Genomic DNA, 16,602 nt, shown 5'->3' on the forward strand with positions numbered 1-16,602 from the left:
AAATCAAAATAACAATGAGCTATTATCTCACTCCAGCAATAATAGCAAAGTTCAACAGGTCAGAAAATAACAAATGCTGGCGAGGTTGTGGAGAGATTGGAACTCTTGTGCACTGCTGGTGGGATTGTAAAATGATACAACCATTGTGGCAAACAGTATGGTGTTTCCTTAAAAAACTGAAAATAGAATTGACCCAGCAATTCTATTACTAGGAATATATCCTAAAGAGGTGAGAGATAGTGCACAAATAGACATGTGTACACCTATGTTCATGGTAGCACAATCCACTATAGCAAAGAGATGGAAACAACCTAAATGCCCATCAACAGATGAGTGGATAACCAAATCATGGTACATGCACATAATGGAGTACTATGCTGCATTAAAGAACAATGAGGGATACACGAATAATCTCACAATGTAGATGAGCCTGGAGGACATTATGCTGAGTGAAATAAGTCAGTTGCAGAAAGACAAGTACCGTATGAGCCCATTACTGTAAAAAAGACAGAGAGGGGTTTGCTTGGGAAAGGGAACTCACTTTGTAGGTTACCGGGAAGGGGAGGAATTAATTTCGGGCTAGTTAAGGCCCACATGCTGACTTGCATAAGGAGAGGAATACATGGAAAGGACCTGTGACCACCATAATAACATTGGGAAATGAGAGGACACCGAATTGTGCACATAAGAGATAGAGGACAGATGTTAATACCAACCAATGAGTCCACAATACTGCATTACCATTAACACCAAACACCAGGCTACAGATAAACAAATAAACACCTGAGAGGATCAGATGGGGGTCAGTGAACAGGATATACTCTAGACCAAGGATAGATTCAGCTGAGGCTAATCTTGCACAGACACCAGTGATACAAAATACCTGCAATCCTTACAGAAACAATAGAAGACAGACACAGAGTAATCCCTCACAGACACCCAGACACTATGGGAGAGAGATCCAATATATCTACCATCTCAGGACCATAGTACTGTGGGACACCATAGGACATGATGGCCCTCAAGACCAGACGAACTAGATGGTTCCCAGCTACCAATGTCAACTACTCAGGAAAGGATCAAATCTGGAGGTCCTGGCTAGAATGGGAGGAAAAATGTGGAACAAAATCCAAAAACTCAATATTGACCAAAATTACTGGTCAGAGGAAGTCTGATGAGAACCCCAATACTATGGCCCTGGAATACATTCTGCACCTGGAAAAAAACTCACCCCCAGGGGCTGTCTCTCAGCCCAATAGTCAACAAGATGTACATGTAGATCACTCAACCCAGGATGACGCACCCACATACTCTATAGTAATACATCCCTTAGAGTAATGGACCATGGGGCACCAGAGGACCAACATTGAGGTTGAGGAAATGCAGGAAAAACAGGAGTGCATAAATATGAGGGGCACAGGGGGAGGGTTACAGAGTAGGGAGGGGAGGAAACTGGGTTATGGTTGGATATGGTAAGTGGGGAGTGAAACTAAATGTACACATTATGTTGAATGTAAAACAAGCTCTTACAATAAATAATAATAATAATTTTTTTAAAAAAAGGAGTGTACTGAAAAGGTAGGCTTATTATCTTAGAGAGATACACTGGGGTCACCCAGGTCTAGTGTGAATTCCTCACAATCTCAGCTTTGGGTAGGTTATGTAGCTATTGAAAACCTTCATCCCCTCAACCATAAAGTAGGGTTAATATTCCTATATCTCAGGCTTGTTGTGGCACCAAAATGAGATTTTGTTTTTGCTAGTTGCCATAGGGGAGCTCTGGTAGCGTAGCGCCTAAGGCACTTGACTGCTAACCAGAAGGCTGGCGGTTCAACTCCACCAGCCACTCCTCGGAAGGAAGATGGGGCAATCTACTTCCGTAGTGATACTGCCTCAGAAACCCAAGGAGGGGTCGCTATGAGTCGGGGCCAACTCGACAGTACATAACAACAACAACAACAGTTGCTATAGAGTCAGTGCCAACTCAGGATGACCCCCATATACAACAAAACACAATGCTGACTGATTCTGTACCATCCTCATGATCCCTGCCATGCTTGAGTCCTTTGTTGCCTTCCAACTAGGGGGCTTATCTCCCAGCATTATACTGGACAATATTCTGCTAGGCTCCATAAGGTTTTCACCGGTTAATTTTCAGAAGTATATTACCAAGTTTCTTCGTTGTCTGTCTTAGTCTGGAAGCACCACTGAAACCTATCCACCACGGTTGACCCTGCTGGTATTTGAAAACACCAATGGCATAGTGTTATGGATTGAATTGTGTCCCCCCACGAAAAAAAAAAAAAAAAAAAAACTGTGATATAAATCATAACCTGTAGTTATAATCCCATTTGGGAATTGGTTGTCTTTGTTATGTTAATGAGATACGATCAGAGTATGATGTGTTTAAATTAATTTCTTGTGAGATATAAAAGAGATTAAACAAGCAAGCAAAGATGGGGGGAAATAGGTGCTACACAACATGAAGATCACCAAGGAGCCAAGGAATAAGAACCTCCTCTAGAGCTGACAAAGAGGGAAGTTTGCCTAGAGATGGCCCTCTGATTTTGGACTTCTAGACTCCTAGACTGTGAGAAAATAAATTTCTGTTTGTTAAAGCCATCTACCTGCAGTATTTCTGTTACAGCAGCATGAGATAACTGAGACACATAGTGTCCAGCATCATAGCAACACATAAGCCACCACAGTATGAGAAAATGACAGAAAGGTGGTGAGATGATAAGTATAAAACACCTGATAATAATTCTGACAATAATAATAATAAATGACTGATTTTTTTGTTCATTTGTTTTTGTTTTAGATGACTGCCATTAGCCGGACTGAGTATGCACAGGCCTACCTATGATTTGCACCTTTATCTGTGAGAGAAAGATGTAACAACTGCTTCTATAAAGATTTACAGCTTTTGAAACCCTATGGGGAAGTTTTGCTTTGTCCTATAGGGTCACTATGAGTTGGAATTGACTCGACAGCAACAGGTTTTGGTTTGGATCATACCAAGGAATCCCTGGGTGGCACAAATGTCTAAGGGTGAAGGGCTGGACCACATTATTAACCCATATGTTGGCGGTTTGAGCCCATTCAGAAAGGCTTTGGAAGAAAGACCTGGAAATCTGCTTCCAAAAAGTCAGAGCCTTGAAAATTCTATAGAACAATTCTACTCTGCAACATTCAGGGTCACCATGAGTTGGAAATGACTTGACAACAACTGGCTTGCATGGGTTGATTATACCAAGCTAAGAACAAGAATCTTTCATGCACGCATTCAACCGAAATTTCCAAGTTATAGGTCTGGGAGAATAATAAATCAAATGGGAGCCCTGCCCTATCCCAAGGTCAGTTCTGCTCAGAGATAGCATAAATTCAGAGATAAACAAAGTAGAAAATGAATTGTACCAGTTGAGAAGGAAGAATCATTGCAAAGTTAGGGTTGCTCAAAGCCCTGGAAAAAGCTGGTACTGGGCCTACTCTAGAACCACTAATTATCTGAGCAGATTGTACTGCCTTTGGTCACCTAAACCATCCCCAGCATTAGTGAGCAGACACTACCTCATGGTTTTAGGCAGCTGGACAAAGGCTGGAGAGTACTGGCCATGGACAACTTCTATTTGTATCCTTGGATCAGTAATAGCAGATGCTCTCAGCAAGGAGCTTGCACTGTTGAGAGGGATCAGAGCTTGGTAAGGAAGAACAGGAGTGATGGAGGAGAGAAGACAAGTGGAGCATCAAAGGGCATGCAGAGACCCATTCTGACTTCACTATTGTGCATTTCAGCTATTTCAACCCAAGTTGATTGAGAATCTACTAAGTGTTAGGCCCTGGACAGTGAAGGTATCGAGGAGTAGAATGTGAATCTGATGTGGTCTTGCCTTGTGGGAGCCCCCAGGCTACTGAGGATGTGGAACAGATGCCTTTCGTGCCACATAACCAGTTGCACTGAGTTTATTCTGACTCATGACCACTCCAAGAGTGTCAGAATAGAACTGTGCTCTATAGGGCTTCCATGGCTGTGACCTATGAGAAGCAGATTGCCAGGCCTCTCTTCTGAGGCTCCTATGGCTGGTTTCAAACCACCAACCTTTCAGTTAACAGTTAAGCATTTAACCGCACCATCCAGGGACTACTTTCATACCACCTAGAACCAACCCACGTGCCAAGCAAGAAGCCTTAGCAGAGTGCTCATGTGGTCAGAGGAAGGAGAAATTATTGTGGCAGACTTGGAGGAGTCAAGAAAGGCTGCAAAAGGGAAGTGACCTTTGGGGGATCTTTGGAGAAGAGGAAGGGCTTTTTAGCTTTTCTGCCCAGCTCTGGCTCACCTCATGCTGACAATGTCCTGCTTCAAACACCTGATATTCCTCTTTTTGCCTAAACCTTCTTTTGTACTCTGGGAGTGTGGTAGGAGTGATGCTATGCCAGTCTCAGGCCTAGTATTTAAGAGAACAGGCAGCTTCCACCATGGACTCTTTAGCTCTGATCTGCTATATAATAAGTCTGACTCACTTGCTGCAATCACTCAGTCTACACCTGAGACTACAAGGGAAAGGAAAGGGGCTTAGCTGCACCCACCATCCCAGCCATCTCCACCCACAGGCCAGACAAATGAGGAAAGCTGTCTTGGGCCCTGTGGGCTATCAAGCTACCTGCTGGGTACCATTGAGTGACCTCAGTGAACATCATATGAAGCAGAAGAATCACCAGCTAAGCCCTGCCTGAATTTCTGACCCACAAAACTGTGAAGTAAAATAATAAAGCAGCTGTTGTTTTAAGCTACTGCCTTTTGGAATAGCTTGTTACACAGCAAAAGAAACCCAGGACAGTTTTGCTTCTCATTATTGATTTTGTTTGCAGTGAGTAGTGATGCATATTTGCATCAAAAGAATTTGGGGTAATAATTTTCCAAAACTTACTTTAGAATATACATGCATTGCACTTCAAATGAATCATCCATACCCTGTTGCTGAAGCAGATGTATAAGTTATCTTAAAAAAAATGACTCATATAGCAACCTTCATTGGCCATGTGCTATTTGTGAATCTATGCTGTTTATAAAATTTGCAAAGTATGTGTAATCAAAGTTCTAGGCTATTTTAAAATTCATGGAACACTGTTTTATGATGTAAAGTAATGTTTCCAAGCTCATAATTTTCACATACAAATTAAATTACAAACAATAAGAAAGGTAGTATAATGTAGAGGTTAGGAGTACAGACTCCAGAGTCAGCTGCATGGATTCTACTCCCAACTCTTCAGTTGCCTCATATATAGATTGGGAAGAACAATAGAAATTACTTCATAGGGTTGTTGTTGTTGTTGTTGTTGTTTGCCATCGAGTCGGCCCCAACTCATAGCGACCCCTCCTTGGGTTTCCGAGACAGTATCACTACGGAAGTAGGATTGCCCAACCTTCCTTCCGAGGAGTGGCTGGTGGGTTTGAACCGCCAGCTGTCTGGTTAGCAGGCAAGTGTCTTAGCCACTATGCTACCAGAGCTCCCCTTCATAGGGTATGAAGGTTAAATTAGTTAATGTGTGTAAGTGCTTAGAACAGTATCTGGGCTCATGATAAGAACAAACAGGTTTATTGTGACTTGTTTATTTTTATCTCTTCAATGTCATATTATTGCTTAGTTCTTTCTCCATCAAAATAGGAAGGATATAGTAGAGGGAAAGGAGTGTGTTAGAAAAGATTTAGCCCATAGCTCCACCATCCATCTGTCAATTTGCTATGATGCTGGAAGCTATGCCACTGATATTTCAAACACTAGCAGGACCATCCACAGTAGACAAGTTTCAGTGGTGCTTCCAGACTAAGACAGCCTACAAAGAAAGGCCTGGTGATCTACTTCTGAAAATTAGTCAGTGAAACCTCTATGAATCACAACAGAATATTGACCAATAAGATGGCTCCACACTGGGCAATGTTTTATTCTGTTTTACATGGGGTTGCCATGAGTTAGAGCCAATTGACAACTAATGACAACCCATAGCTGGCTTTTAATAAATCTCTGTGGAACACTAAATGTTCATTAATTGGAATCAATTTGAGGGCTACTGGTTTCTAGTTTTGGTTTGAGTTGACAATTACTCAATGAGTTTATACAGTTCTCAGATATCTGACATTCTTTAAACAATTTCCTCGGCTACTGGTCATTCCAGAGCACCAAGCACATGATTGATGGTTTGGAGCTCAGAAAACAGATGGCTTCAAACCTACCTGCCTCTGATACCTTCCCTGCCAGCCTCCTTGCTGGTTTCCATGTTGATGTCATCCAGGGATGTGCTCAGCAGGTCTCCAGTAGCCTCATCCAGCTTAGGCACAAACAACAGTTTTTCTGAACACGACAATCTCGGAATTGAACTTAGAGGCTTGGCCTGGCCCTGTTGTGCAGAATTCAAGTTGGCCATTTGCACAAACTTATCATAGTCTGCATTTGGAAAGAAAAAGATAAACATGAACACACACAAGAATTATGTTGGTTCCATTGTTCTTGTGACCACAACATATCACAGACCTATATTCATTTGCCTTTTTCTTTTTCTACACTGTGAGGCCTGCTATTTGCCTCTTGCAAACTTGAGAAATTCTTATGATCAGCCACTTAATTAGCAATTACTACTGAAAAGACCTCAGAGAGAGAAGGAAGAGATGAGAGGCCCTCCACTCCCTGTAACTGATGGTGCTAACCCGAGAGCATTCACAAGACTTGTATCAAAATTAAGTGTGATCACTCTGTTTTGGTTTCTGCCTTTACAGAACTGTCCTTACAAACATTCTTTGTAAGACCAAAAAAAAAAAAACCAATTTGCCACTAAGTCAGTTCTGACTAACGGTGACACCATGTGTGTCAGTGTAGATATGTACTCCTTAGTGCCTTCGGTGGCTGTGACCTTAAGGAAGTCAATCACCAGGGCTTTCTTCTGAGAATTCTCAGGTAGATTTGAACAGCTAATATTTTGATACATAGCTGAGTGCTTAACTATTCATGCCACCCACAGACTCCTTTGTAACACAAAGTTCTTCAAATCACCTGGACTCCCAAGACCAGGCTGTGGTCTGTGAAATAATCTCTACACAGCTCAGTTTGCTAATTGGTTGTCCTAGTAATGATATTTAAGTTAATATTTCTATTTTCTGAAATATAAGTACATATAAAATGTGTTATGTCTCCCAATTTTGACATGTTTTCCTCTTTTTATGCACACAGGCTTAATAAATGACTAATGAATTCCTTAACATGACACCACATATGCAAGTGATTCTCACCCATGACTCATGTTAAAAGGAAATTAGATTTGATAGATAGACCCTGAAAATAACAAGGTTTGACACCAAGCCAAGTTTAAATTTCGAAAACAGAAACTGATTATTATATTTTGACCATCTGCTCCCTGCTAAAATAGAAAAGGAAAGAATCCTTGAGCACAAGGCACTTGTGTGACTTGTGTTCTCTAAGCATGTTTGTGTGTGTGTGTGTGCATCTAATGCACAATAGACTGTCTCCACTACAAGGGTCTCCATGGGCATTTATCTCCTCAATCAGACCCCATTTCTTCCCTGCAATTGAGTCTAGCTTGTTCCCATGACTGTACTCTCTGAAAAATCTACCTTTTAAAAAAATAATTTTTGAGAACTTCCTGTGTATATGAGAAATTATGGTATCATTATCACATACAGTGGACAAGAAATTATTGAGGAGTGTAGTAGTTCAGTTTGTGTGTCAACTAGGCTGGGCCAGGTTGAGTGGCTGCGCAGCTGGATGTAGTATGCCCCATGGTGAGACTGGTAATCAACTCCATGGTGGAATCTACTGTGAGCAGCTGAGTAGCTGCCTTAGGGAATGTGGTCTGCTTCCTGTATATAAGCAGAAGCCTTGGGGAATGGTCTCTAGCTTATGGTACGCTTAGACCATGCATGTAGCCGTGTCATTGTTCAGCAGCCTGACATGCTCTGCCGACCTTGGGACTTACAATGGACTTGAATTAATGCCTTGCCTTGTGGTTTGGTAACATCAGGACTGTGCCTTTTTACTTGTCAACCTTGGGCTTCTCAGCCTCAGCAGCCAGCAGTTGTCTGAGTGAAGAAATGCCTCTAGCTCCAGTGGGCTGAGAGCAGGAAGCAGAGCTGGATCCCAAGGTTGAGGGGCTTTCACCCAGCCCCTAGAGCTGGGCACTTTGAACTTGGACTTAAAGCCTCCAAACTGTTTGTTTGTAAAGGCCATCCCATTTGTGGTATATTTCTGTCAGAGCAGCACTAGGTAACCAGAACAAGGAGTGTAAGTAGTCTGAATAGGACCTGAAATTTTTTCACAGATTGCATGATATCTTACTCCAGAGCTTGAGTCTGTTAAAAAAATTCACATCAACAACAGTAACAGTACCAACTAATATCTATTGAGAGCTTGTATGCCAAGTACAATGGTAAGTACTTAATCTGCATTGCCTCATTTAATGCCCACAACATCTCCATGGTGTGGATAACATTATACCCACTTACAAAAAGGGAAATATGAGGGTAAAAGAGAGTTGATAGATGCACAAATTCCAAGGATAGTAAGTGATTGATCCAGGACTCAGACCCAAGCTGGCTGATTCCACAGAGATATCAATATACAAAAACAAATCCATCAACACAGTAGATTCATCTGATAACCAGTACTCAAAGGGACAATGATCTTTGGTTAATCATAGATGACTTTAATGCCCACTGGAATCTGGTCTAGTGGCCTCAGTGCAGCAGTAGGATGTTCCAGGCACACCAAATGGTGGTGGTGGTGGTGGTGCCTCAATTCAGAGAGGTTTAGCTGGTTTGAAGCAAGACTCTGTGCAGACATTAGGGGTACAGGAAGAAGAGGTTGACACCCAGAGGAAGGGAGCTTACAGAAGGTAAATGAGGAGAGGGAGCCACAAGGGCCTGGGATATGGACAGGACTTTGTTCCCAGCAAGAAACTAGAGAGTATTAGGAGGCTGAGAAGGAACCTAGTTATCAGGGTAGGGAATAAATGGTGAGAATCAAGAAATGAGATCTGGGAGGTCAAGGATTTAACATCATAAACTCAACCAGAAACAGCATGGGTTAATAGCAGAGGGAATAGTGGGGCTGGGGTGAATGTTGTTACCATTATTAAGCCTCAGGTTAATGGGTACAATTGGAAGGACAAATAGTGGGAGAAAGATGTCTTGGTCAGCAGTAGAACCAAGAAATGAGTGAATGGGGCACTAGATAACCTTTCAGGAATGGATGCCAAGAATGTCTCAAAGTTACTGACATACCACGGAGAGTGGATGGTGTCTTTTCACTGACCCATAGGTGACTCATAGCATAACCATAGCACCAGAAAACTCATTGTCAATTGTCCAAATAAGTCTGGATGGCAAGGGCTGAAATCCAAATTAGATGGTGTTTCAAGGATACTGAAGACACTCAGAGCCAAGGACCACGAGGTCCAGGGAAAAGGGAATCAGGAAGGGATCTTGAGTAGTTCATTGTAAACCTAGTCTCACAGCCATAGAGCTTGTGGGAGGGGCTGAGAGCACCCCTTCAGCTCCAAGTACCTCATCTGAAAGCATGGATAAAAGCTGTTAGTACCTACTCTGCAATGTTAACCAAACCAAACCAAACCCTTTACCACTGAGTCGATTAGAATCATACCAACCCTTTTCAGACAGAGTGAAACTGTCCCATAGGGTTTGCAAGGCTGTAAATCTTTACAGAAGCAGACAGCCTCATCTTTCTCTCATGGAGTGGCTGGTGGGTACATACCGCTGACCTTTTGGTTAGTAGCCAAATGCTTTAACCACTCTGCCAACAGAACTTCTTACAATGCTGACAAACCTTACTTAATTTATTCCTGAAATTATACACTTGAAAAAGCTCAGTGATTTTTCTCTCTCCACAGAGAACCAAATATAACTATAAAATAATACAACTCGCAGAAGAATGACTAAGAAACATTTGGAAAATGTCCAGCTTCTCAACAAAGAAATGCAAAATAAAGCAACAGTGGCAAACCATTTTTACTCATCAAATGAACACAGATATATACATGATAATGTATACATGATAATATCTATTTCAGCAAGGATGCAATAAACAGGCACGATGATAATGGACATGGAAAAGGCATTCAGGAAACTACCAAGGGCCTTAAATGATCATTTTCTCATGCTCTTATACAATTATAATTATGCTTCCTAAACCTCACTTAAGGTGCTCTGGTGGTGTAGTGCTTAAGGCATTTGACTACCAACCAGAAGGTTGGTGGTTCAAACCCACCAGCCACTCTGCAGAAGGAATACTAGGCAATCTACTTCAGTAAAGATTTACTGCCTCAGAAACCCAAAAGGGGTGCTATGGGTTGGAATCAACACAATGGCAGTGAGTTTTGTTTGGTTTTTTGAGTAGACCTCACTTAAAGAAATAATTTGAGATATAGAAAAATATGCTTTTCAATAATGTTTACCTTAACATTACTTATAATATTGAAAAAACAAAAGCAAATTAAATATTCAAAATAGAGGAATGATTAAGTAAATGATTGTATTTACAATACATCATTTAGTCATATAAAACACATTTATAACTGCTTCCCATTTGTCAGCATCCTGGGGTTGTAAAGATAATAAGCTACTGTCCTGCCCTCAGGAAATCCCAGCCTGGTTGATTAGAGGCAAATGTGTCAACAAGTAAAAGTGGTAGAATATTAAGATGAGACAACAGAGGTCTGCACAAAAGAGGGAATGTTCAACTCTACCTGGGATGGAAGAATGGTTCAGCACAAAGGCCCAGGACCCTGAGATGTCCACATGGTCAGCAGCCTGCAGGCTGGCATGCAGCATAGCTGGATAGCAGAGTGGAAGATTCACCGCAAGAAGTTAAGTCATGGTGAAGCCAGATTGGGCATCTGCCATGCCACCCTAAGAAATGTGGGCTTGTCCTTGTAGACAAAGAGAGCCCTGACAGATCTTCAGCAGTGAGATTGGATTATTCCTTTTGAAAAGTCACTCTGAAGGCCGACAGAAGGGGAACCAAAGGGGACCTGAGCCTTGGCTTGAAGCCCACTTAAGAGGACTTGGTGACAGGTGGCACAAGAGAGAGTGCAGATCTACCCCCCTCTCCAGTTTCCTGCAGGGCATTTGGGCCATCTCGTTAAAGGAAACAAAGACCCTAGCAGAGGGAGCTGGTCAGAGCAGGTTGTGTGGATAGGCAGTGATTGAGGACTGTATGGGGCCATCAGAAAGTGGTGGCCGGTCCTCAGCTAGATTCAATCATTGAAAGTGGTGTCTCCAGAAAGTGTTCCTATATGAAGAGATATAAAAGAGGAAAGGAAATTTTGTCTAAAATAATCCTTTGTAATGCAAATATCAGATTCCCAAAAATTCTCACACATGTAGAATTTACATTTTGAGAAAACAGTATATTATAAGTCAAAAAGGCTTCTTAGAAGGACTAATTTCACAAGTGAACCTAAGAAGTCTTTATAAATATTTTACATTTGCTGAACTCAGGCAATAAAAAGAAATATTGATGGTATTTCATATGCTGTATCTCAGCAATAACAGGTAAGTCGTATATAATTAATTTATATTCATCATTTCCAGCTGCCTGGAAACATCCTAGAACTGCTACCCTGCAGTGTCAATGAAACGTTTATATATGTATTTGGTTTCCTTGCAGATAATATGCTGCCTTAGAGGGTTGTTATTTTTTCCCTCCTATTTTTAGTTCTACATCAGAATGCTTGGTGATACTGTGACTTCATTGACTCTTCCGTCCTCTGGCCCCCAGGGCCCAATGATAAAGTTCCCATTTGAACTGGCTGGCATGGAACAGAACTTTACTGAGCAGACATTGTTGTTACTAATCTCACACTGATAAATGAACACTGGATATCAAGGTAAAAACTTTACACACACTATCCCAATGAAGCTCAACACAAACATATGAGATGGACAAAAAATAAATAAATAAACCAGCAAACTAGTTGCCATCAAGTTGGCTCCAACTCGTGGTGACCCCATGTGCTGAAGAATTGCTCCATAGGGTTTTCATGACTATGTTTTCAAAAGCAGGTCTCCAGGCTTTTCTTTTGAGGCATCTTCGGGTGGGTTTGAACTGCCAACTTTTCAGTTAGTAGCCAAGTGCTTAATCATTTGGGCCACCCAGGAACTCCACAAGATGGGCAGTGGTATTAAATGAGGACACCAAGGCCCAGAGAGGGGAAATGAGTTGCCCAAAGTCATGCTGTTAGTAAGTGACATGCCATGAATCTATTGGACTCCACAGGCCACATTCCAAGCCTGTGCTTCTTACACATTAATGGGTATCCAAATCTCCTGGGGTTTTGAGTCAATAGATCTGGGTGGGACCTGGGATTCTGCATCCCTAGCAATCCCCCAGATGAGGCACATGCTGCAGGTCCAGGGACCACACTCTGAATATAAAGAATGTAAACCTCTGTGTGATAATGTTCCCTTAATAGCAGAAGAGGAAACAGCTAAGTATGAGATGAACAGCTAAATGGGAAGAACTCAATTGTCAAAGTCACATCTCTCTACCCCCAAAATTCAAACTGAAAAACCAAATCCAATATGGAATCTACAAAACACCACATAATGTGGATGAACTTGGAGGACATTATGCTGAGTGAAATAAGTCAGTCACAGAAGGACAACTAATGTATCAGGTCATTATTGTGAAAAGACAAGGAAAGGTTTATATATGGAAGGAAACATTTTTTTTTTTTTTTTTTGCTTACCAGGGGAGGGGAGGGAAGACTGATAAACAAATAAATAGATAGATAAATAAATAACCCATTGCCACTGAGTCGATCCTGACTCATAGTAACCCTATAGGGCAGAATAGAACAGCCCCCATAGAGCTTCCAAGGCTGTAAATTTTTATGGAAGCAGATTGTCACATCTTTCTCCCATGGAACAACTGGTGGGTTCAAACTGCCAACCTTTTGGTTAACAGACAAAAGAGCTTCACCACTGGAGCACCACAGCTCCTCAGAAACTTTGCTAAATACTGAAAAACAAAGAAAATTGTCATGTGTGCATGCCCAACTCACAGAGGTAATAGCAAGTACTATTTCAGTGCAGTCCATTTCTGGTTTTTGTCTTTCTTATTTAATAACACATTAATATTAACCAAATTGGTAAAACAGTGTGCTATTCAATACAATAGAGCTATGTGTCCATTTAAATCTAAATTAATTCATTAAATTAAGTTTAAAACTCAGTTGTGTCTGCCACCTTTCAAGTGTTGGGTAGAGGCTAGTGGCTTCCATATTGGAGAATGCAATCATAGAGTAATCCCTTCATCACAGAAATTTCCATCAGTGCTAGATGCAATCTCATATCTTGCATTTTCTCACTTAGCACCATAATATGTACATTTTTATTTGTCCTAATTCTCAAAAACTGATTCTAACATCTGAATTACATAGCTACACTATGATTTACTTAACTTGTCTTCTATGTTTGGATGCTTTATTTGTTTCCAAATATTCACTATTATAAATATGCTCTAGTGAATACCCATGAGCATAAAACTTCTGTGTACTTCTATAAGTATTATCTTAAGATAAATGCCCACATACAAGAAAAACTATAGGGCCCAAAGGACATTTTTCAGGCTTTTGATACAATCATATGCACTCCAGAAAGATTATATCAACTTTTCCTCCTACCCTCCTGGTAAGTATTATTTATTTTAACATTTGCCACTCTGAATAAAACAGTTGTATTTCAATTGTACTTTTTAGTTATCGGGGAAATTGAAGACTTTTTGGAAGTTTGCAGGTCAATCATACCAATTTATACAAATCATTTCATGGAATAACAAACTTGCCAAAGTATACATTGAGATGCATCATTTACTCACCAGTTAAGACTCGGGAGGACAGCCCAGAGCTTATCTGTGCATTAAACCCATGCTGGGCAGAGCATAGGCCCAGGAGGTATCGGCCGGTCTTGGCTGAATTGGTGACAAATGTGTGTTTTTTCCCAGTGATGCTGCTTGTGATAGTGAACTTTTTTCGCTGCAGGAAGCAAACACAGACTGAAAATGTACAGTCATCTTCACCCCATCTGCTGAAGCACAACTGTGCAGTGACTGATGAACATTTCACCACTCAGTTCAACATCAGCATACTAGGCACCCAGAGGTTTGAGCAGATATTGTCTGACTATTGCACAACATTTTTTCTTATATTATAGCAAACCCCTCTTTTCAATTCTTTTTCCCTTTGTTCATAAATCAAATCTTTGTTTATTGAACAATTGCTGTAACAAGTAATGTACTAGCTAAAGAAGATATGAAATGAATCAGGTAGTTTACCTTCAAGGAGCAAGTAATGAACATCATCTAGACTGTGTATTTTGAAAAAAAACAAACCAAACTCACTGCTATCAAGTAGATTCCAACTCATAGTGACCCCTCCTTGGGTTTCTGAGGCAGAACTTTACAGAAATATGTGGTCCAATCTTTCTTCTGAGGAGTGTGGCTGGTAGGGTTGAACCATCAGCCTTCTGATTAGCAGTCAAATGCCTTGGGCATTACACCACATACCTTCTCTAAGAAGTTGTAGATAAAATCTCAGCTAATAGGGTTGTATAAAAGATAAAAGCACTGTATGTGTTCAAATATTCCTTAGTCTTATGGGCCAGCTTTTGTTTTAAGTAGAATCTCTGGGTGTGCAAACAGTTAAGACACTTGGCTGCAAACAGAATGGTTGAAAGTTTGAGCCCACCTAGAGGTGCCTCGTTATCTACTTTTGCAAAATCAGCCACTGAAAACTCCACAGGGCACAATGCTACTCTAACACACCATGTTATGGGGTCACCATGAGTCAGAGTCCACTCGACAGCAACTGGTGGTCTGTCCTATGGACTGATGGATATTAATTCATTTTGTTCTCACAGCTACAGAATGAGGGAGGTTCTATTACTATCCTTATTCTACAGATGTGGAAACTGAGGTCACAAAGCAGCTGAGATTGCAGTTACACCACCAAGAAACACTTCTCAACATTTATACCTTCATGGACAATATACAAAATGATAATATTTGTACCAATTCCAGGGATAAACTGGAGAGGATTTTTTAGGTGGGGTTATTAACATGAATCTTCATGGAAAAAAAACAAATCTTTTATTTTTTATACTGTATAAGAAGCCTGGTGGTTCAAACCCACCAGCCACTCCTCGGAAGGAAGGTTGGGCAATCCTACTTCCATAGTGATACTGCCTCGGAAACCCACGGAGGGGTCGCTATGAGTCGGGGCCGACTCGACGGCACATAACAACAACAACAACAACATAATTCAAATAATAACTATTTCCTGATTTTAAACCATGAAGTATCCCCTTGTTCTTTTCAAACGACTGCCTCTTGGCCTATGTACAGGTGCCTCATGAGTATAATTAGTGTTCTGGAATTCCCATGCTTCGTGATATTTTAAAACATTCACATGGTTTAAAATCAGGAAAGGCATGAATTAGTGTTGTATCTTTTCGCCATACTTATTCAGTCTGTATGCTGTCAAATAATCCTAGAAGCTGAACTATAGCTAGAAAAACATGGCATCAAGATTAGAGGAAAACTCATTAACAGCCTGCAATATGCAGATGACACAACCTTCCTTGCTGAAAGTGAAGAGGTATTGAAGCACTTATTGTTGAAGATCAAAGACTACCAGCCTTCACTTTGGATCAACCTCAATGTAAAGAAAACAAATATCCTCACAACTGGACTTAATAAGCAACATCTTGATAAATGGAGAAAAGATTGACATTGTCAAAGATTTCATTTTACTTGGATCCACAATCAACGCCCATGGAAGCAGCAGTCAGAAATCAGATGATGTATTGCATTGGGCAATCTGCTGTAAAGGACCTCTTTAAAGTGCTTAAGAGCAAAGGTGTCACACTGAAGACTAAAGTGAGCCTGACCCAAGCTATAGTATTTTCAATCTTCTCATACACATGTGAAAGTTGGACTGAAGAATTGATGCATTTGAATTGTGAAGTTGGTGAATAATATTGAAAATACCATGGACTTCCAGAAAAACAAACAAATCTGTTTTGCAAGAAGAACAGCCAAAATGCTCCTTAGAAGCAAGAAGGACCACATTTTCATCTCATGTACTTTGGTCATGTTCTCAGAAGGGACCAATCTCTGGAGAAGGATATCATCCTTAATAAAGTAGAGAATCAGCAAAAAAGAGGAAGACCCTCATCAAGATGGATTGTCCCAGTGGCTGCAATGATGGACTCAAGAATAGCAGTGATTGTCAGGATGACAGGACTGGGCATCGTTTCATTACATAGGCTCACTATCAGTAGGAACCAACTAAGTGGCACCTAACAACAAGAACAATAAAACAAAAACAAAGAGAGATTATATTAAATATAACTGCCAAATAAACTCTACAATGTATTTGTATGTGCTATAAGAATGTCCATATAACCAGAACTAACAGGGGACAAAGTTATGATAATTTCTTAGCCACAGCCAACCACCCTGAGGGATCAAGTTGTTGGACCTGTGGGCTTGGGACCATGGTCATGGGGAACTGCAC

At 40.9% G+C, this 16,602-nt stretch overlaps 1 protein-coding gene across 1 annotated transcript in view; it reads right to left on the reverse strand.

Annotated features, from left to right (window-relative positions):
* The window catches only part of FRMPD2 (FERM and PDZ domain containing 2), a 221,629-nt gene that overhangs the window by 64,264 nt on the left and 140,763 nt on the right, over positions 1 to 16,602 (reverse strand). Inside the window, exons 15-16 of the mRNA XM_007938683.2 lie at positions 13,905 to 14,061; positions 6,233 to 6,443 (exon numbers count right to left, since the gene is read on the reverse strand). Coding sequence (XP_007936874.2) covers positions 6,233 to 6,443; positions 13,905 to 14,061 — 368 coding nt within the window. The remainder of the gene's footprint in view (positions 1 to 6,232; positions 6,444 to 13,904; positions 14,062 to 16,602) is intronic.

This window comes from Orycteropus afer, unplaced genomic scaffold, assembly GCF_000298275.1.
Source record: "Orycteropus afer afer isolate SDZICR_OR568_19922 unplaced genomic scaffold, OryAfe1.0 scaffold00052, whole genome shotgun sequence".
Classification (NCBI taxonomy): Eukaryota; Metazoa; Chordata; class Mammalia; order Tubulidentata; family Orycteropodidae; genus Orycteropus; species Orycteropus afer.